The 22,011-nt window shown below is 31.9% G+C and overlaps 2 protein-coding genes across 8 annotated transcripts; both read left to right on the top strand.

The window, feature by feature from the left end:
- The first annotated feature begins 662 nt into the window (after positions 1-662).
- Positions 663-5,674, top strand: LOC111286341 (MADS-box protein SVP-like). 2 transcript variants are annotated; one of them, XM_022876281.2, is made up of 9 exons: positions 666-1,071; positions 1,392-1,582; positions 3,813-3,891; positions 4,286-4,347; positions 4,443-4,542; positions 4,635-4,676; positions 4,779-4,820; positions 4,909-5,066; positions 5,361-5,674. In XM_022876281.2, the coding sequence occupies exons 2-9, from the start codon at positions 1,401-1,403 to the stop codon at positions 5,374-5,376; spliced, it is 681 nt and encodes a 226-aa protein (XP_022732016.2). In that variant the 5' UTR covers positions 666-1,071; positions 1,392-1,400; the 3' UTR covers positions 5,377-5,674. The 2 variants fall into 2 exon arrangements, with proteins under 2 accessions (XP_022732091.2, XP_022732016.2); XM_022876356.2 differs by lacking the exon at positions 5,361-5,674 and having other exon boundaries at positions 663-1,071; positions 4,909-5,070.
- Positions 5,675-13,421: 7,747 nt separating this feature from the next.
- On the top strand, positions 13,422-21,871 carry LOC111285829 (putative ubiquitin-like-specific protease 2B). 6 transcript variants are annotated; one of them, XM_022875762.2, is made up of 17 exons: positions 13,422-13,663; positions 13,768-13,933; positions 14,733-15,067; positions 15,153-15,246; positions 15,341-15,390; positions 16,099-16,296; positions 16,388-16,463; positions 16,993-17,101; positions 17,303-17,359; positions 17,503-17,634; positions 17,779-17,976; positions 18,074-18,129; positions 18,204-18,297; positions 19,020-19,110; positions 19,354-19,473; positions 19,804-20,229; positions 20,522-21,871. In XM_022875762.2, the coding sequence occupies exons 2-17, from the start codon at positions 13,795-13,797 to the stop codon at positions 21,593-21,595; spliced, it is 3,249 nt and encodes a 1,082-aa protein (XP_022731497.1). In that variant the 5' UTR covers positions 13,422-13,663; positions 13,768-13,794; the 3' UTR covers positions 21,596-21,871. The 6 variants fall into 6 exon arrangements, with proteins under 6 accessions (XP_022731497.1, XP_022731222.1, XP_089614373.1 ...); XM_022875487.2 differs by having other exon boundaries at positions 13,524-13,663; positions 14,709-15,067; XM_089758247.1 differs by lacking the exons at positions 13,422-13,663; positions 15,341-15,390 and having other exon boundaries at positions 13,666-13,933.
- The last annotated feature ends 140 nt before the right edge of the window (positions 21,872-22,011 follow it).

Genomic DNA, 22,011 nt, shown 5'->3' with positions numbered 1-22,011 from the left:
AAAAATATTTATTGAATAATAAATTTATACTTTTTTTTTTTAATTTTGAGTTTGAATCTCTATTTTTCTTTACTGTACTTTATCAAAACAGTCTTAAGTACTCTTCGTACTCAAAATCTCCAGCCTAATATTTTGAAAATAAAAATTATGGTTAGAAAAAATTATGAGTTGGGATACTACATTTTTTATTATTTTATTTATATTGATTTAAAATTTAAATTTTACAAATAAAATTAAAATTTTATTACTGATACATTCAAACATTTAACTTAATATACATTGACGATTGATGCATGATTGAACATATTGGAATTTTTACTTTCTCAAATAAAAAATACTATAGTATATGTTCATTTAATTTTTTATAAATACTTTTTAATAAAATATAAAAATTTTACAAAAAGTACAAAATGGAAAGAATAATATTTTTTTAATAAGAAGGTAAGTAACTGTTCAAAGTCACTAAAAGGAAAGAGGAGGTGATAAAAAAAAAAGAAATAGAATTCTGGAATTATCGCGATAAATTGATTGGGAACTGATGCGGTGACGTGGCCTTGGAAGTAGGAGCAGCAGATATAAAAAGTAGGGTTATATCTTCCCCATGATGGCTGTTCATTGTACGGGAAGCGATCGTCCACATAAAAATGGAAAACCAAACAAGGCTTATTTTAATCGGAAGAAAAAAAAAGGAAAAGTGGTTTGATTAAAAAATTTGAAATGAAGTCCACTTTGTTTGGTTTGATCCATCATCCATGATCCAGGACCTGATTTTTGCTCCTCTCCCAACCTTTCTGTTAACTTCACACACACACACACACACACAAATGTGTTCCTTTTTTACTTTTTTTGGCAAAATGTCCAAAAGACTGAAGTGGATATTAAAGAGTCTCTCTTTCGCTATAAATGGGTTGGGTAAGGAGGTGACCTATCCTTTCTTGAGCCAGCAAGCACTCACACCCAAAGCCTCTTTCTCTCTCTCATGGTTTTTAGCTTTCTGTAATTGGTTTTTGGTTTCTGTGAGCAGACTCCTAACTCACAGCTCCTGAACAAAAACACCCGTTCCTCAACAAGGTAAAACTAGTGAAAAAAAAACCACCAATATTAGACCTTTTGTGTTTTTCGTTGTGCATGTTCATGAGCTAAGATTGGTGGGTTTTGTCACTATTTATTTTTTTATTCACCTGGATCTGGACACGGGGGTATTCCACTAGGGTTTCAGCTTAAATTTCTTCAATGAACTCAGTACAAAAATTCAAGAAAACCCACTTATTTTCTCTTCTTTTATAGGCCATTCCATGTACTTGTAGTAGTATTAATTTGTTAATCTCTGAGTACAGAAATGTGAAACTTTTTTTTTTTTTTTTTGGTTTTGAACTTATGTATTATGGAAGGTAGTAGAAATGGCCAGGGAGAAGATCAAGATCAAGAAGATTGACAACGTGACGTCGAGGCAAGTGACTTTCTCCAAGCGAAGGCGAGGGCTTTTCAAGAAAGCTGAAGAGCTTTCAATTCTGTGTGATGCCGAGGTTGCTCTCATCATTTTCTCGGCTACTGGGAAGCTATTTGAGTTTGCCAGCTCCAGGTATTTTGCATTAACTGTCTTTTCTTTTGACAAAATCGCCTTTGTATATCATCAATGCATCACTTCTCTTTCAATATTTCTGCTCTTCAGCCTCTTCTTTTGCTTTCTGTGTACTTATAAATATTATAGACATAGAGGGAGAGCAAGGGGAGCTGGTAGCTAGGTTCCATTGTTGTCAGGTTTTTAGATCATACGACTGATCTTTCAAAACAAGAACCAACCCCTTTGAAGAAAAAAGGAAGGTGATCTTTCCAGAAATGTAAGGGACCAGAAGGAAACCTGGCAATATCTCAAGCTACCGACTGTTTTTATGATTATGGACTTTTATGATTACTGAAAGCTCTTCAGGATTTTCAAGGAAAGATCTCGAGGAAATGAGAAATGACAAACCCTTTTGGATCATCTCTCTTTTTGTTGGTTTTCCATAGATCCTGGAGGCTATTGTCTCTTCTTGTTTGTTGGTAATAGCAGTTACATATAGGGAGAAAAAGTGACTAAAACAAATTTTTTTTTTTGGTCCAAGTAGCTAACATTGGTGACTTACTCATTTTCATATTAATTTTGTTTTCTTTCATGTCATTATTAGAGATGAGCATATACTACTATGTTCTCACTTTTGCGTAAAATAGTCTCTCAAAATCCAAAAAACAATCTACTCTTGTGGCTAAAGATTTGTGGACTTTAAGAAAAATTATTCATGTTTGATATAATTTTTCATTAACTTATTTATTTGATTGCCATTAGTTCATGTCTCTCTTGGATAATTTTGGTACCTTGCCTTTTATCATCCTTATTCCCTTGGGTTACTGATTATTGGGGCTAGAGATCTTAGGTCTTTCATGGTATATGTTGGGAATCTTTAGTGGCAAATATAACTAGCTAGAGAATATATTCATTTTAAAATCTACTAGCAAAAAAAATTATTTTTCCTTTTTTTTTTTTTGATGAAAAATTTTCATTTCTATAGCTAGAGGAGTGGCTTGTTAAATTAGCATCAAAGGATTTGTATTTTTCTCTTCTCAAACTTGTATTTGGTATCAAATTAATGTCTTATCTTTTTTTTTTTTTATGACAATGGTATGAGATTAGACAAGTTTTAGGTTCAAGACAAGATTAATTATATAGTGGAAGGTCTGAGGAAATATGAGACACGAATGTATATGTATATAAGGTAAGCTAAGCCATATAGCCATGGACTGACGCTTATTGAGGACCTATGAGCAAATTAAAGTGATTGCCAAGGCTGAAATAGTTCATTGATGGTTTGGATGTTCTAGAACATTATAACAGGTTATCAAATCACACCTTCAATTTCAATACTATATCCCAAATCATTTTCCAAACTGTTTGCACATAATTAGTTATGAGATCTAATTTTTGATTATTTGTCAACATATAAGAATTAATGAGTTTTCATAGATAAATTTTCAAAGAGATGGCCGGTATTGGTTGGTCGATGCTAATCTTATAAGAAGCGGATCCTAACCCAGGTCCCTTTTACATGATTTGCTCTCCTTCAATTTATCGTACGTACGTTGAAGAGCCTTTGTTCTTTAGAGGCAATGTGGGAAAACTGGAAAGTTGGCATATTATATATGTTGAATGATCTTAGCTAATTCAAGCTTCTGATTCTGCACTCAGCTCATTTTGAAAGTGTCAATGGTGGAATGCTTGTAGTATGGTATAAATTATTTGTTCAAATTTTCTTCGCCAAAAAGGACAAACACTGCACCGACTGATTTTTGTGGTGTTTTCAGAACCATGTGTTCATATATATAATAAGTCATATTTCTATAGTTCAGATTTAATTACCAAAAAATTTAGTTGACAATTTTTTAAAAGCATATTGCCATTAAATTCTGTCAATTAAAATTTATTGATATGCATATAGACTATAGTTTGCTCATTGATTATAGCAATAACTGCTTAGACTTTGCCACAAGCATCTATGGACTTACTGTGTGCTTAATGCCGATCAGCCACTTAGATTGCTAAGTTGGAGCTCAGAATAACTGTTAGAAGCAGTAATATCGAACGTTTTTTGCTATATCGTTTCATGTAAGGTGTATTTTTCTTGGACATAGGAAGCATGATGAAGAAGTCCTTTCAAACCTTTCCTTGTTTGATGCACCTTATAATTGAATTCAATGTTTATAATGCCTGCTTCAGGTTTTTCACATGAAGAATAATGTCGTCTAAGTAATTTTATTATTCTTTTTTCTCCATGAAGCATGAAGGATATATTGGGAAAGTATAATCTGCACTCTAGTAATCTCCACAAACTGGATCGACCGTCTCTTGAACTGCAGGTAGGTAATCGTGTAAGATGTTTGTAACATTATTCTAAATCATTGTCGCCATCTTCATTTTTGAAGCATCTAAAATTTCAAGGAGAATTAATATTCATGCAACTGCATCTTGTTTTGCATTTCAAATGTATATAGATTCAACATTGTTTCCATGAGTTCTTTCACTAATTTTAGTACTTAACTGTATTTTCCCCATTCTTCTTTCTGTTGATGTTTCATTTTAAACGATGGAATGTGTAGAATTAGAAGGCTAGAGTGGTCAAAATTCTTTGCTTCCTTCAGGAATCCTTGTGATCCTAGAAATGCTTTATCTTTTTCTTTGTCACCATTTTCTTCTTTTGGTATTTGACGTCTTGCAAGTTGGAAATATAGCTTTTAATGGATTCAATTACAGCTGGAAAACAGTAATCGGATAAGATTGAGCAAAGAAATTGCAGATAAGAGCCATCAATTAAGGTCAGTAATCACTAATTTGTTTCCCCTTTAATGTGACCGTTGTTGACCAAATTTGACATTTATAATTACATTGACATGTAACCACTTTATAACAGGCAGATGAGAGGAGAAGATCTTCAAGGATTGAATATAGATGAATTGCAGCAGCTAGAGAAAATGCTTGAATCAGGACTTACACGTGTTCTTGAGACCAAGGTTTATGCACGTGTGATTTTGTCCATTAATCAACAAAGCCATGGCTTGATTCGTTGTCCATTATAACAAGTAATTGTTCCATTTCTTTTCAGGGTGAACGTATGATGAATGAGATCTCTTCACTTGAAAAAAAGGTCAGTACTAGCATTTGAAATATCTACAAGCCAGGCCATCAATATGCATGTTTGAAAAACAAGTCTCTTGTTTGCTTAATTTCCACTTTGATGTTAATGTAGGGAGCACTGCTGCAGGAAGAGAACAAGCAACTTAAACAGAAAGTAAGTGGTACTTTATTGAATTGTTATGCTGCTGTTCTTTTGATTTTCAAATGATAAAAATTTTGACATAAGATTTTGGGGTTATCAGATGCTGACATTGTGCAAGGGAAAAAGACCTGTCTTAGCAGATTCAGATGTTGTAGTTCAGGAAGAAGGCATGTCATCGGAGTCAGTCACTAATGTTTGTAGTTGCAGCAACGGCCCTCCATTGGATGATGATAGCTCAGATACTTCTCTCAAATTGGGGTAAGCTTCAAATGCTAACGCCATTAAATGATGTTTGAAAGATCATAAAGCTAGAGTCACTGGCTTACCGCTGCTTTTCATCACACAGTTGAATCGGAAAAAAATGAAAAAATGGCAGGAAAAAGTAACGAAGAAAAAATGAAAAAAGTTTTACCTAACAAAACCTTTCAGACAAACTTCTCTCTTTTTTTTTTTTTTTTCCTACCTATCAGTGTAGAGCTCTCTCTTCATAGAACAATTAATGTTTGATCAAATTTATGCTTAGTTGCTTTTGTTTTGTCAACTCTTTTGTAGGCTTCCCTTCTCTTAGCTGAAACAAATGAGAGGAGATGCTGAATCTTTGCAAGACTGTTCCTGTCATATATATGTTTTAGGTGAAATGGGAATATATATATATATATATGTATGTATTTATGTATGTATGTATGTATGTATGTATGAATGTTTGTGTGTGTATATATTTGGAAGTTGAAGGTTTATTTTGAAGTACTTAAACCTCATGTTGTGTGTAGGATTATATGATTACTTTATCTGGGTGTACTGGTTTGGGACACACTTAGGTTCTCTAATATTATTTATTAATAGATTTATATTTAATGTACGGATAGTATAAATTTTAGAATATGATGATATTATTTTATTAATAAAGTGAATCAAAGGTTAATATTTGTTTATTAATAAAATAGTATCATTTGATTTATTGATAACATATAAAATTTATATATTAATAGTATATTTAATATAAATTATTTATTAATTGATAATTGGTCTTAATTAGAGAGTTGCAGGTTAGTAGAAATAATTATTTCCAACAAAGAAAGGACACTCTTGCATTCTAAGAAATTATTTGCCTACTTTGTTCTTTTGTCTTCCAAAACAGAAAGTTGTGCTAAATGTTATTTAAATGGCAACAAGGGAGTATTTCACTTATAAATTTATTTTATTAGAATTGTATAATTATTTAATTAAAAACTTATTTGAAGATTTATCACTTAAAAAGTATAAATTTCATATAAGTTTTTATGAGTTTATATTATTAAATAAGAATTGATTACTTATACATAATTCCTTCCAACAAGTGGATATTGATTCTAAATGCTATATTTTAAAGAAATAATCTATATTTTGTCAAATCATGGATCTTTATTTGAAATGGGAATGTATAACTTATAATCTTTTTATTATAATATTATAATTGTTCAATTATAATTTAAAATTATGTAGGCATTCATCATTTGTACGTGAGATTTTATATAAATTTAAATGGATTTTACATAATTTTATATTATTATGATTGATTAATTGTAATATAATGATCGAAAATGATATGCTTTCAAAATGTTTTAAAAATGTTTTATATGGTATAAATAAGATTTTCTTAAAATAAAAACATGAGCAATTAATTGTGATTGTTATAAGGTTAAATATTTTTAAAGGAATATTTCAATAATTAAAATTTTAATTTATAAATTCATGGGATGAATTTTACGGGAGGAGGAAACTACCTCTATTTATCCAAGATCACATGTGAAAAAAAAAAGCTATAAAGTTATTACTTATTAGCCATATTTAGAGTTGGTAATAGGGTGAAACAGGTCGGATTTTTACTTTTTGTCTTTGATTCGATGCTTCAATAATTTTATTTGATATTGAACCTGTATTCTCTCGAAAGTTTTAGTTGAAAAACTCGACCTGATCTTTTAAGAATATTATTTTTTTAAATTCGATTTGACCTGAATTCAATTTATTATTAATTTAAATTTATTAAAATTTTAATAAATCATAATTTAAATATATTACAAGCATTAATAAATTTAATTAAATCACTCACAAATTCAAATTTAACACGTACAATTTTTTTTATCTAGTAAAATCTCACAAATTCTTTTCATAAATAATGGAGTTATATAATACATAAAATTTAGTAAATTAAAACTCACAAATTATCATCATAGATGATAGAATTATGAAATATATAAAACTTAATAAACTAAAATTCAAACATCAAACAAACATAAGTTAATAACTAGAATTTAAACATAGTATATGATATAAGATAAACATCAAAAGCTTAAGCCACCATAATAAAAAGTTAAATTGTTTGTACATCATTTCATCTAATATAGTGAAAATCTTCTAAAACCACAACAAATCATTTCATCATCACCGAGCTCCATATCCCAAATCTTTTCTAACCACACTAGTCTTATAAAATAAAACAATAACATAAATACATAAATATCATAAAATAATATATTTAAAAACAATAACATAAAAAATGAATTAGTTTAAAAAGATAATATTATTTACCAAACCAGTTATCTTTTTCTCAATTTCACTCTCATCAACATCTTCGTAAAAAGATTTTTCTCATAATGAAATTGACCCTAGAAATGAAATAATCAAATATTAAAAAATAATATATAACAACAAAGTATAATAACTAACAATATGCTAAAATAAAAAAATAAAATTGCATAATATTCATTATTGTACCTTTTTTTTGGCCTATAATAAATTTGACAACATGTTAAATCTTCTATAGTTGATGGATGAATTTCATTACGTTGTGTACTTACCAACCTCCCTCCAGTACTAAAAGTAGACTCTGAAGTAATAATAAAAATTGATATGGGATAAGTATCTCTAACAATAAGTTGTAAGGTCTGAAATTGAGGTCCAGTTAATTTATACCAATTCAATATTGTAGACACCCAATTGGGTCCAGGCCTAGATCAATTGGGCCTGGCCCAAATGGGTAAGGCCCAATTGAATTTTTATCCTGTATGTTTTTTTTTTCCTTTTTTTTCTCTTTTTTTTCTTGTTTGTATATCTGTATTTATTTATTTAGAATATATTTATATGTATATAGTTATATATTATTATATTATTATTATTATTATTTATTATTATTATTATTTTTAAATATATTTTTGGATTTATCTTATTTTTTTAAATTATCTGTTAATTTTATCTGATTTTTTTTATTATCTGATTATTATTATTATTATTATTTTTTGTTTATCCTATCTTTTCTAAATTATCTATTTTTTTTATTTATTTGATTTTGGAGGGCTGGGATTGAAAGTTGAAGAATCCCACTGGGAATGAGAATTCAATCAGAAGAGTCCAGACTGGATTCAAAGATTGAATTTCCGTCTAAAGGGGAATTGGGATTGATCAGAAACTCCTGATCAATCCTTATATAAAAGACCCCTGAAACAGATGCAAACACACAGAAAACAGTAAGCAAAGCTACTGATTTGAGAGAAAATGAGGCGTATAGGAAGCTAGGAAAAGTTTAGGAGTGTTCTGGGAGTGAGAAAAAATTTTTAGAAATTTTTGGCAAAAATTTTTTTTGGAAATTTCTGAGAAATTTCCAGATTCCTGCGAAAATTTTGGCGAAATTTGAATTTTCCGGCAATAATTCCGGCGAACATTGAAGTTTTCGGCGACCTGCCCAGTTTTCGGCGCAGAATCCCAAAAACCAGTGATATTTCGACCAACTTCCGGTGAAAATTTCAGATTTCGGTGACATTTTCCAGAATCCGACACCGTTGTTCTTCAGATTTTAGAGAGAAGGGAGAGGAAAAGGGAAGAAGAGAGAGAGAGGGGAGGAGCGTTCTGTCAAAAAATGAAGGGGATTGCCTTTTATACCCTCCCAAAACGACGTCGTTTTGGCCTTAAGTAACCAGAGGATCCGCGCGTTTTGCCGAACCCGACGCGACCCGAGCGTCGACCCGCTTTTCTGACCCGCGCGTGCTGCCCCTCCTCCGAGCCGAGCCAAGCCGAGCCGAGCTTTCAAGCCGCTCCCCCGAGCCGTTTCTCTTCCTTGAGCTGAGCCGAGCCGAGCCTCGATCCGAGCCGCTCCAGGTTTTTTTTTTTTCATTTATTTGTTTATTTATTTTATTTATTTATTAGATTAGGTTTATTTAACATTCTTTTTATCTTTATTTTATTTTTATTTTGTTTTTTTTTTATTTATTTTCACTTTCATTTTTTTATTTTATTATTCTATTTTCTTTAAATAAAAATCAAAATTTCCAAAAAAAATCTTTTAGGGAAAAGTTGAAAGTATCAATTTTTCTTAAAAATAAATTAAAAAAAAAAGGATTTTTGAGGAAAAGTTGAAAGTATCAATTTTCCTTGAAAATCAAAATTTCCAAAAAAAAATATTTTTGGAGAAAAGTTGAAAGTATCAATTTTCCCTACGCAAAAAAAAAAAAATCATTCTTTCATTCCTTTCTATTTTGATTTTTTATTTTGATTTTTCTTTAACTAATCCGACGACGGAGCCTCTGCAAGTGAAACAGTAGTTTTTCTTGCATACTCTTGAGGTGAGGAAATTTTCTCAATTTTTTGCTAAAAGTATTAGAGTCAATTGAAAAAAATTTTCAATAATTAATTACTTGGTGAAATTTTAAGGCTTTTGGATAACACAAATTTAAGCTGGTACCATCTTTTGATGGGCGTTGTGAGGGTGCTATAACCTTCCTCACACGTAATCGAACTCTCGAACCCTGTTCTGGTTAGTAGACCTGAACCTATTCTTTTAGAGATCCTTAAGCTTAGGTGTCCCCTGAAAGGACAGATTCTTTAGGTGGCCAATCGCACCTAGATAAAAAAGATTGGTGGCGACTCCCTAAAAGTTAATGTCTAGCGATAGATCCCCGGATCTAGACGTTATGACAAATATATCAAAATCTTTTTTTCTTTGTATGACTTTTTCATCCAAGTAACAATCTAACTCTGATTTTATTTTTGATTTTTTTTTCCTTGAAACAAAATCATTATAGTCTCTAAAAAATTTTCAATTCAATAACACCGACACTATCTAAGGCTGAAAAGCTTGAAATAGAATGTCTTTCCTCCTTTTTCAAAGCTAATTTTTCCTCATACTCTTTAAACAAACTTTGACATATTTGCACAATCCTTTCAATTTCAAATTCAGTATTTTTTTCATAAATCTTTTCAAAGTAATACTCTAACAACTCTGTTTTATACCTTTGATCTAAAATTATGGCAATATCCATTATACCATGCACATTATTTCAATATTTTTCAAATTTGCCTAACATGCTCACTGTCATACATGAAATAATTTTATTGGTATACATAATCCATTCATTCAATGATAATATGATTTTACAAATATTAAGAAAATAAAGATTTGCAATAACATATTTTATGTCAAAAAACCTTTCAGTGATATCATAAAATAACTTCAACTTGTCATAAATCTCGATTGCAATGATCCAATCATTTTTAGTTAGCAAATATTTGTATAAAGGATCACTATGTAATTACACATAACGAGGAAAGACATCTTTATTAAACAAAGTTGTTTAAAGCCGTTTGAAGCATCAAGTAAATAGAGTTCCATCGTGTTTTGACATCAACACACAACTTTTTTAAAGTTGGAACGCACAATCGATGCGCTGCCTCTTCAAAATTTTTCCAACTCTTTCGTGTTTCAATTCCATCTCTAATCGCACTCAATCCATCTTTCACAATTAAATGTAAGATGTGTGAATAATAACACATATGAAAAAAAATCCATTAAGCAAAAGTGTATTACAACAAATTCTATCAATTAACAACTCAATAACATATTCATTTACATTACAATTATCCACTATAATAGATGAAAGTTTTCTATCAATATTTCAATCTAATAAATATTTCATCAAACTTAAACAATGACCTCTTTCGTATATGGAGTTGGCATATATTCAAACCTAATTAAACAATAAATTATTTACACTAATTTAAAAATTAATTCAATAATAATAATTACTTAATAAAAAATAAACACTATCAAAATAAGACAATTTAAGAAAATATACTTGATGATGCATTTTTGTAAGTTTTATTTATTATTGATGTAATAAGTAGTGATAGTCATGTATCATCTTTTTTGGTAATCAACAGTTCACATATCAGTTGTGATACTAATTCTCCATTCATTAGCTTCAAACTTGGATATTGTTTTTGCCTTTTTCTCTTTGAAAATCTTTAAAATATCACTCTTTATAGTATTTTGAGAAGGCATACCAAACAAAGGTTGGAGACTGTACAATACTTTCTGAATTACATATGATCAACCATTGATAAGGGATATTCGTGCATAATTATCATATTGGCAAGCTCCCTCATTATGACACTTTGATGAAAGAAAAAAATTTTTTAGTATTATTTTTTCATCTGCCTTTTTTTGATTAGCTACCAGTACTTGTTGACAAATATCCATTTGAAATTACTTGTTGCTCTTCTTTGAATGCTCACGTAAATGATTTGTCCCATTCTTAGAAGTACCACCAAGTTTTTTCTTACAATAATTGCATATTGTTTTCAATTTATTATTGATCTTCTTTTTTTTTTAAATGTTTTCATACTTTTAGTTTTAGCTTACTGGAGTTATACTTACTATCATCAACTTCAGCACCCTGGTTAGTCACACTTAATGATGGAGTTGCATTTTCATCAGATGTTGGAATGAGAGTTTGCTGAATTGGTGATTGATGCGAGGTAGAAGCAGAAGGTGTTGATGATCACGAATTATCTCTCAAATTAGACATTTTAACTTTATTCATAAAAAAGAAAAATTAGAATTATTATTCTTGATATTAACAAATAAAGCAACTGAATAAATTAGTTGTATAAAACCAAAATAGATAGATTTGTTAACAAATAATTCTATTTAAACAATTGAAAAACAAACTTAGAATCTAAGTATTAGAAAAAATTAGAAAAGTTCATTTTATAAAAAAAAAAAGGTGATTATTTTACCATAAGCAACTTAGCATACACTTTTAAATTGTTGACTTAGTATGCACCTTTAGTCAAATAAGGAGGCTGAATTAGCATATGAAACAAGTTAAATTATCTTCATTTGTCTTTTTGCTAATAATGTCTTCATTTATGACATTTTAACCTCTATCATATCTTATAACGTCTTTTTGCTAAGATAATGTCCTTTTTTTTAAACTATAATATATATATATATATATATATATAAACATGTGATTGCTACCAACTTTCTCTCTTTCTATCTTTTTTGTTATCATAAATACAAAATATATAATATATATTAATTTAAACATGAAATTAATAAATGCACCTAACTAATCATTAATTGAAATTTCAAGCTAATATTGTATTTCAAAAATTTTTAGAAAAATGCTATTGATCTCTTTATTTTTCAAAGCCTACTACTTATATGTCTTTTTCCTATCTAGGCGTGAGAGAAGACTTTCATCAACTTTAGCATTATGGAGACCATTACTCCATAAGGGAATCTATTAATATTTGGTCAAGCCTAGGTTCAGTCATTAAAGCTGGTTTATGGGTTATCTTTTCTTTGGTTTGAAAAGATGCATCATTACATAACTCACTATCTTTCATTCTCTTGGACGGGTTTAAGGCTCTTAACCCTTTGTTTATGACCTCCTAACAATATAGCATTGATATTAGTTCACAATTCTTAAGTAATTACTAAAGCCTACATGAGAAAAAATTATTATGTTAAGACATTAATTACCTAAACCTACATGACAAAACATTAATTTTTTATTTTTTGTATAATTTTTTGAAGTTCAATTTACAAGTAAACCTTAAATAAAGAACATTTAAAAAAATTTGACGAGAAAAAGAGAACTAATCGTAAAGACTTTGGTGAGTGGTAACCCTTTTTTTATATGAAACTTTTAGGAAAAAAGCTGTTAGGTGGATGGAAGCAATAGTTCTGTCAGAAAGGGATAGAAATCCCAACAAAACAAAGGCTACATTTTATATAAAGAAATAGTGAATTAAGGCTAAAGGTAAGTACCTAGGTGAACATGGTGATTGCTTTCTCTTGCTTGCTCGATGAGATGTAACTCAATGAGAACTACTATAGAATTTGAATTTGGCTTTGCTACTTCAAAGCTTGACTTTCTTTTTTCTAGCGTGAATGCTTTTTTTATTGAAATAGATAGAGGGAATAGATGAAAGCTACAAAAGAAAAAAATGAGGTGGGTTAGATAGATAGAGAAAAAGTTTGAAGAGATTAGGGTTAGAGTTAGACAAGGAGGTGAGAAATCTTAAAAAAAAAATTATATATATGTATAAAGGGTATTTGGATAAATATTTTAGGTCGAGTTTCATATAAACCTGCCTCTGACTCGAATCTGTCCTTCAAAAAAATAAAACAGATCAAATTTGACATGAGACTCATTTTTTAAAAAAAATTTAATCCTATATGATTGATTCGAATCGAAACTCGACGGTTTCAAATTGATTTGCTGTCCCTAGCCATATTTCAATTTCCTGGTTAAAACAAAAACATATGGGGCAATCTAGAGAATTAGCCGAATTAAGGGGGATCAACTTGCGATAAATCCCTTTTCCTTGTTCGATTGAATTCCCCTTTCCTACAAAGCAAATCCTACGCGCAAAGATTAGTGTTCAGTAACTATTTGTGTCACCTGATTGGATCGTGCTATCCAGTCTCCAAACTTGCTCGTTCTTAATTACACCAAAGCCAACTTAACCAATATTTTTCTTCCATCCAGTTGGTTTGTTTCTCCTCTAATTGGCTCGTTTACTCGCAGAATTAGGTAAGTGCTTTTTCTCTCTTTCTCGGAAGGTCGGTTAATTCTCCTCTAAGTTACTAATTGAGTTTCTATTACCGACTCACCGAGTTGCCAACTCGTTCGTCCAGCCTAACCCTAAGTCGTCTCACGCGCCGATGAAGAACGGTCTCGAGGTGTTAGACTTTAAGGAGGAAAGCGAGATATCGGAATTGGCAGCTGATAAATACTTGAGCAAATTGAAAAACCCTAATATGGATGACCCCGCAACTCTGAAACACCAGTTTCTCGAATTCGGTACGTTTCTAAAAGAAAAGAAGAAACGTTTCCTTTATTATTTATTATTTTCATTTTTCAAATAAATTTGTTTAGGCGCTGAAAAAGCCACTAGAAAACGATCGAATTTTCTGTCTAATTTTAAATGCCTAAAACCCTTACTTTTTTTAGTAAGGTTAGGGTGATGAAAATGAAATAATTGAATCATAGTGAGAAATTGTATGAATTTTGCCATCATTTGTAGTTTGAATTCCATAATTTAGTTAATGTTAGAGCACTGAATTCACATCCGAGGAAGTAGCTTGAGTGTTTCCAAGTTAGTGGCTATGAGTAGATTGATTGTTTAGCTGTAATCCCTTATTGAGTAATTGTGATCCAAGTTGTGGAAATATGATGAATTACAAGTTTTATGGATTGTTTGATCAAACGTGCTTTATAAGCTTCAGTTGTGTACAACAAGCGGATGCTATTTTCTTTCACTAGGATGAAAACATATGATCATGTTTAGATTACTTGGATTTGTGTTTACTGTTTCCTTGCTGTAGTAGTTTGATATGCTACATGCCATTAAGAATGGATTTTGTTGTGGTTGTTGTTGTTATTGGTGTTTTTTTTTTTTTTTGGTGGGAATGGGGTTATGTAGTATGACTTAAATTCTGTGTTTGGCAATGGTTGTTGAGTTTGGGATGGTTAAATTTGTAATATTATATGAAACATTTATTCACAAATCTGTGTTACAGGATAATTGTAGTATAAGATGGGTGGACACTCATTTATTTATCTGCTTTTCTGATAGTAATTCTTTTACATTTCCTTCAAGTTGCCCAAGGTGCTGCTATTCAGAGAAAGGAAATGGACGATGTTCCTTCCATAGATGTTGATGCAATTGGTGGTGATTGTAGTTTTGATGGTGCTGCACCAGCTGGTCTGTTGGGTACTGGTGAAAAAGGATTTGTCTTAAAGGAAGGAAATATTGAGCCGGATGTTTCCCCAGCGTCAAAGTCTATGTATTCTGAACAACAGGCAGACTTAGAAAAAGATAGCCTTGAGCCTAGAAGTACCTTTCCTGAATTGGAGTTAAGAGATTCATGTTCTGAAGCACCTTCACCTGGGAATATACAATTAAACTGTGCCCTTTCTAATTCTGCATTAATTGTACTTTTCAAGTTTTTCCTAAACTATATTTTGAATTAATTTATTTATTTTATGCCTTGTGCTTAGATTAATTTAATATTTGCAGAATGAGCCAGTTGATCTGTCTTTAGATGCTAATGAAAGCATGAGTGAAGGATGTCCGTCAAGTCCTGCGTCAGATGTAGTAGATGACGATGATGGTATTCTTTCTGATTTGAAATTTTATGTTCATTTTTTCCCTATAGTCTGTAGTGGGTTTTTATGTTCTAAATATAGTTATCTGCATAATTTCAGTTTCTTTGAATGGCAACGTGTCAGATCATTGCATTGGCAATATCCCTGTGGTAATTTCCTTTTCTTTTAAATATATTAATTAATGATAATGAACTTGGAGATACTGTAGAGTGTTTTTCATCTTTAAGGGATTCATTCATCTGCCAAGTGTTCATTTATCAATTGCCTGATATTAACTCTCGGGGGATTAGTTTTCTCATAGATGCCCTCTCTATATGTAATTTTGAAGTTTTCTTTGGTTGACCCATATTTCATTCTCTATTAACTTATGAAGCATTGTTATTTGCATTCTGTGAAACAATGTTGCTTGTTTAGCATTGAAACTTCAATTGTTATTTGGCCTAACTCTGTATTTGCTGTTGCTTAGTCAAAGGATGTTTTACCTTTACCTGAGTTGGAATATTTACCATGCATTCAATGAGCTATGGGTTTCTAACTGTTTGAATTTATGACATTCAACTTGAAGGTTTTGGGTTCAAATCTTGGGGAGGGTGTTGAGTTTATGAAATAGGATAGAAATACTTTCTTTGTGTAGCCCAAAATCCTAATGAGCTTCAACATCCATGTGTACTTGAAAAAGAAGAAGAGGAAGATGCTGGTTTTTAGCTAGATGTCTTGGGGATTTTTGTCGACTAAACTGTAAAAACAGTTTTATAAAAAACTATTTGCCAATAAGATCTATATTAATTAGTACCTGCTATATATCTTCTGAAGGCTTTTCAGATTTGTTTTGATTATCCTTGTTGCGAAATTTGCAGGATAACATAGACAGGACAATTGTTATATGTTCGGATTATGTTCTTTATCAAGATAATTATTATACAGGGATGTCAGTCTTTTTTTCTCCTAGTGGCATCAAAATTGAGGGCTCAACTGTGAGCGAACACCAAGGGACCTTTTGTTTTGAAAGGGGAATTGATGATATTATTAATATCGATTGTCAGTGGTTCCAAAGGGTGAGTCCTAATGGCGATATTTGGTGTTTGTGCTTTTGTAAAGTTTCTTGGTTTTAACAGGATACTCTTTTCTTTATGGACTGCATCTTAGGTTGGAAATGTGACAGTCAATCTGAAAGTCCTATCAAAGGTTGCGGTAGAGGCTGAGAACACATGTGGTACTTCAGGTCAGTGGCCTTAAACAACTATATAGCCTGTGCCTGTGTGAGCTAAGGATGTATGTCTTTTGTTTTCGTCAGAAGATAGGAATGGAAGAACTTGGAGAATCTCCATAAAGTGTGATATGGACATGATGCTGCTAGCACTGATTTCTCATAATCTATTATGTCTATGATGTCTTGTACTGGAAAAAAGTTGTTTGTGATTCATAAGTTTGTTATTTTCACCTAGAAAACATGAACATAACTATTCATTGCTTATTGAACATAATGAAGGCACTTGTCATGCTTGTATAGTTTGTTTCTTGTAAAATTTGAATTTTACCTCTTAGATCTATTGTTTTGTCTATATGAGGTGAAGAAAAACTTTGAAAAATTGATTTGGACCTAGTTCAATTTTTTTTTTCCTTGTTTAAAATGTTGGCCTCAGTTTATTATATACTTTCACCATCATATGGAAGTTAGCTCTCAGCTAACATGTGTTTTTTTTTTTTTTTCCTTTTATCTGACCTTATTTGCTCATGTATATTCCTTTCAGCTGTTGAGGAGATAAAGTTTGCTCTTATTGACCCCAAATGGTCTGATAAACAGGAAGTGATCATCTCATTAAATTTTAAATACCCGGGCATATGGAATATTGTGCTTGAGTAAGCTTCTAAATAGATGTTTGTTTTCAAAATCAACATAAAACCATAATTGTCTAGCGATGTTGATTTACTTGTGGAATTTTATGTTGCTATTTTTATTGCCTTTAAAAGGCACTTACGTGCCTGTCATGATATTATGTTGTTAAATCTAGAGCAGTGCTAAAATATTCCTTTTTATTTTTATGCTGCATATGCTCGCAGTCCACTGACAGGAATAGATGGAGATGATTCACTTGTGCAAAAGTCTTATTTTCCCAAGTAATGGCACTCTCCCCCCTTCTCAAAAAAAAAAAAAAGAGTAAAAGTCTGGTCTTCTTTAATGTTTTCCATGTTTTCCCTTATTTCATGTTCCTGTTAGATATCATCTACTCCTACGTATACTTACCATACCTGGTCTGCAGTTTTGATGAGCCTTTTGAGGAGGTCATATATCCGGCAGGTGATTTTGATGCAGTTTCCATTAGCAAGAGAGATGTTGATCTGTTACAACCAGAGACATTCATCAATGATACGATCATTGACTTCTACATCAAGTAAGATTGGTGTAATTCTTTTATCATTACATATGTCTATTTTTTTAAGGAATGCTGCAGACTCAAGTTTGGAACATAAAATCAAGAGTTTAGCATACCTATGTAGTGCTAGCATGGGAGCTTTACACCAATTTTGTTTGATAGGTATCTGAAGAATCAGAAACCTGAGGAAAGGCAAAGATTCCATTTTTTTAACAGTTTTTTCTTTCGGAAACTTGCTGATCTTGACAAAGATCCATCCAGTATTTCAGACGGCAGGGCTGCTTTCCTGCGTGTTCATAAATGGACAAGGAAATTGGATATGTTTGGAAAAGATTACATATTTATTCCTATAAATTTCAAGTAAGAAATTTGTCCAACTGAATTATTAATATCTTTCTAGAGATTATATATAAGAACTTGTGAGCTAATATAAAGTGTATTTGCATATTACTGACAGTCTTCACTGGAGTTTGATAGTCATATGCCATCCTGGTGAAGTGGCTGGTTTTAAAGGTATACTGTTGTTTTACTGTACAATGTCTTTTGGGAAAGCTACCCTTCATTCATGCATATTTATCATATTTCAGATGAAGACTTGGACAAGTCATCCAAGGTACCATGCATATTGCATATGGATTCTATCAAAGGAAATCATGCAGGTCTCAAAAATCTTGTCCAAAGGTATCCTAAAGCTTTTACGGTTCATATATTTGGTTTCATAAATACTCAGACATGCAAGTTTCCTTGTTACTTTTCAATGCTTTTGCTGATGCATGGTTGGGCTTCTAAGTGGCAAGTACTGAAAAAAATTTCTAGATCATATATAACAACTTTTGCTTTTGATCTCTTAAACAGTCATATCATATCTTTGCTATGGTTAAGATGTTTTTTTTTTTTTTGACAACATTTGCTACTAGTTAATCAGAATTTATGCAAATTTAGTTTCATATATTTCTCTAGGATTATATTGGAACTTTAGTATCATGCACTATGGCCCTTGTGAGTTTGTCTCAGAACAATACAACTTATAAACTTGGGATTGTGAATGAAATGGATTAGGGTGCCTTTAATCAAATATGTAGTAGTAATAAAAGTGACTAATTTTTCACTCTCACTAAATCAAACTCATACATTGTGCTAAATTTTGGATGTCTAGGCTTAGTATAATGCTTTTTAGAATTGATCTTTTCTTTTCTTTTTCTTTTATCCAATTTGGTCATATACAGTTTTATTGAGGAATTTCTTCCCATCCATCATAATGAATCTTTTTGTCTACATCTTTAATTTCAAGCTTGTTCACATTTGTGAGTATTTTAACTTCATTTTTTCCCCTTAATTAGCTGGTATTTTTAATTTTAGATCTTGTTAGTTCTTGACATGCCTTTTGTCCTTGAAAATGATAGTTACCTTTGGGAAGAGTGGAAAGAGAGGCACAAGGAGACATCTGAAGATCTTTCTTCAAAATTCTTGAATCTGCGTTTTGTCTCACTTGAGGTACTGCTAATCTCTTTGGGCATTTATGTAGAGATTTTTGACATTTTTGTCTGTATGCTGCATGCAACTTAGAGAACTGACTATTCTTTTATTTTTTTAGATGGGGACTGCAAAGTTGAAAAGAAAAGAAAGAAATTAAAAAAACTAAATATGTTGTGGATTTTTATGATTGCTTAGTAGCTGATCTGTTATGGCATATGTATGTAATCCATTTTATCTGACATTTTGTTCATTTATTGTCAGCTTCCACAGCAGGAGAATTCATTTGATTGTGGCCTGTTTCTACTCCACTATCTGGAGCTCTTCCTAGCTGAAGCTCCTCCTAACTTCAATCCATTCAAAATAACCAAGTTCTCTAACTTTGTAAGTGGCTTGCATGGTTATTTTGGTTCATAGTGCAATTGATGCTTAAATTTGTATTTGTCTAATACCATATAAAGGGCTCATACAATTGCCATCTTGTTTTTTTTTTAATATGTTTATGTTATATTTTAATAAATTTGGACATTTTTATTTTCTGTTCCATATTTGTCCTGTTTTCAATTGAAGTGTAAATGCTTCAATATGGAAATGTTCTGGAATTTGTTCTTGGGACCAGGCACCAAGTTAAAATTTTCTTAAGATAAGCTGAGAATAAGCTGATGACTATTGTGATCAATCTTTTATTTGTTTTCCCTTTGTTTTCCTTCCCAGCTTAATTTGAGTTGGTTTCCACCTACTGAGGCATCTCTGAAGCGCACTCTAATCCAGAAGTTAATTTTTGAACTCCTAGAGATTCGTTCTCAGGAAATCAGTTCATCTGATTGCAGTGATGAACATCATTCTTCTAAATCTCCAGAAAAGATTGAAAATGAAAATGGTGTGGAGTTTATTTCAGAGAGTTTCAGCCCAGAAGTAGCTTGTCATGGAAATTTAGATTCCCAAGCGGGCCAAGGGATTGAAATGACTCTTCTAGCATCATCTTCTATGAGAAATATGGAGAGTGTTAATAATTCTGGCTTGGTTGTTAGGGAGTTCTTCGAGTCAGGAGTTACAGCAGGATCTTTGCTTGGACGATTTCCATCTTTTGTCCAGCAGCCATCATATTACAATATGAATGGGGCTATATCACCAAGAGAGGTATTGAATTTCATCATTCTTTTGATAATCGTTTTTTCTGCCCAAGTAGATCGTAAAATGCATTTAGTGCATTGCTATAATTACTTCCTTACTAACTTCTCACCCTATGTTAGACATGCATATGCACCAGATAAAGAGGGGATATTCTTCTATTACAGTGAGAAATTGGGAAATGGAGGGATTTCTTGTGCCATATCATATTCATTGTTCTAAGTTTTCTTGGGAATTAACTTTTATGTTGGTGAGTTTTTCATTTCCAAATTCTAATAAGAATAAACTGTTTTATTTACAGCAAGAAGATGTGCAAACTGGTCAACAATTTGTTTATTTAGCTTCTGGAGAAACTGGTTTTCTGCAGCTCACTGGAATTACACCTCAAGCCTGTGAAGTTCCATATCCATCGAGAGGTTTTGTCATGGGCAGTTCGCGGAGTCATGGAATTTCCATGCAAGGAGAGCATGAAGTTGACACATCGCTTGAAACATCTAGTGCCTCTCATGATGATGATGATGATAATGACGACGATGATGTTGGGATCGTTGAAAAGAACCCCATTGACATTGAGGATAATGTAGATCCAATTCAAAAACAGGATACAGATCAGGAACAATCTCAGTTTGTGGAAAATGTTGAGCTTCCGAAGAAAGGTTTCATGTATGCCTCCATTGAAGTACTGGGGACTTTCATCACTGAAGTTCCTGGACCTTCTGAGGACACTGACAAGATTCACGATAGCACTGAGGATGCAGACCTTCTCTCCAAAGATAATTTGCCTGTATTCTTGCATCAGAATCGTGGTGCAGATCAGGATCCCGAACTGGTTGAAAAGAATGCTGAAATGGTTGAAAACAATGAGGCCAGAGGTGATGATGTGCAAATGATTGGTGACCTTCCCTCCCAAGATATTTCAACTGTATCGTTGCATAAAAATCCCAGTATGGTGTTGAACCAGGTGAATCAGGATTCTGAACTCATTGAAAAGAACTCTGAAACAGTTGAAAATGATGCTAGAGCTGATGATGTGCAAATGATCGGTGATGACCTGTCCCAAGATAATTCAACTGTATTACCACATCAAAATCCCAGTGTGCTGTTGAACCAATTGGATCAGGATCTTGAACTGGTTGAAAGCAAGGAGGCCAGAGGTGATGCTGTGCAAATGATTGGTGATGACCTTCCGTCTGAAGATAATTCAACTTTATTGTTGAATCAAAATCCTGGTATGGGGGTGAAACATTTAGATCAGGATTCTGAAGTGGTTGAGAACAAGGACTCAGGTGATGATCTGTCAGCAGAAATAGCCGGACAACCAGCTGCAAAAAGGATACGGCTCACGCCTTCCCTTGACGAAAAAGCGGACTCATAGGAAAGCCTGTCAATAGGGGACATATTTGTTCGTAAGTAGGAGTGTAGGACTGGATGGAGTTTGTCTTCCACTGTATATTCCGGGAATCCAAATCTCACTATTTATGTATGTGCGATGCTGTGAATAGTGTTGGTGGGCTGTATGTTGATTTATGACTGGGAAGGAGGATGGGGGCAGTGGGATGATTGTTTTGGATAGATTTTCTTGCTTTTATATCTTATAAACAATTTAACAATATTCTGTAGGTGAAGTACTAAATTTTTACTTTTTAGGTGATCAGGGTTTAAATTTCATCATCCTCAAGCACTAAAATAAGTTAACGAAATTTCTTGTCTGGCAAAGAATTAAGGGGTGAGATTTTGGCTAGCAAAGAATCACTAAATAAACGGCAATTAGTAGTTGCATTACAAATCCTT

Source organism: Durio zibethinus, chromosome 3, assembly GCF_047325235.1.
Source record: "Durio zibethinus cultivar Kanyao isolate XHJ-2024 chromosome 3, ASM4732523v1, whole genome shotgun sequence".
Lineage (NCBI taxonomy): Eukaryota > Viridiplantae > Streptophyta > Magnoliopsida > Malvales > Malvaceae > Durio > Durio zibethinus.
Note: the sequence above shows the minus strand (reverse complement) of the source record. Positions and strands in the feature narration are given on the sequence as shown.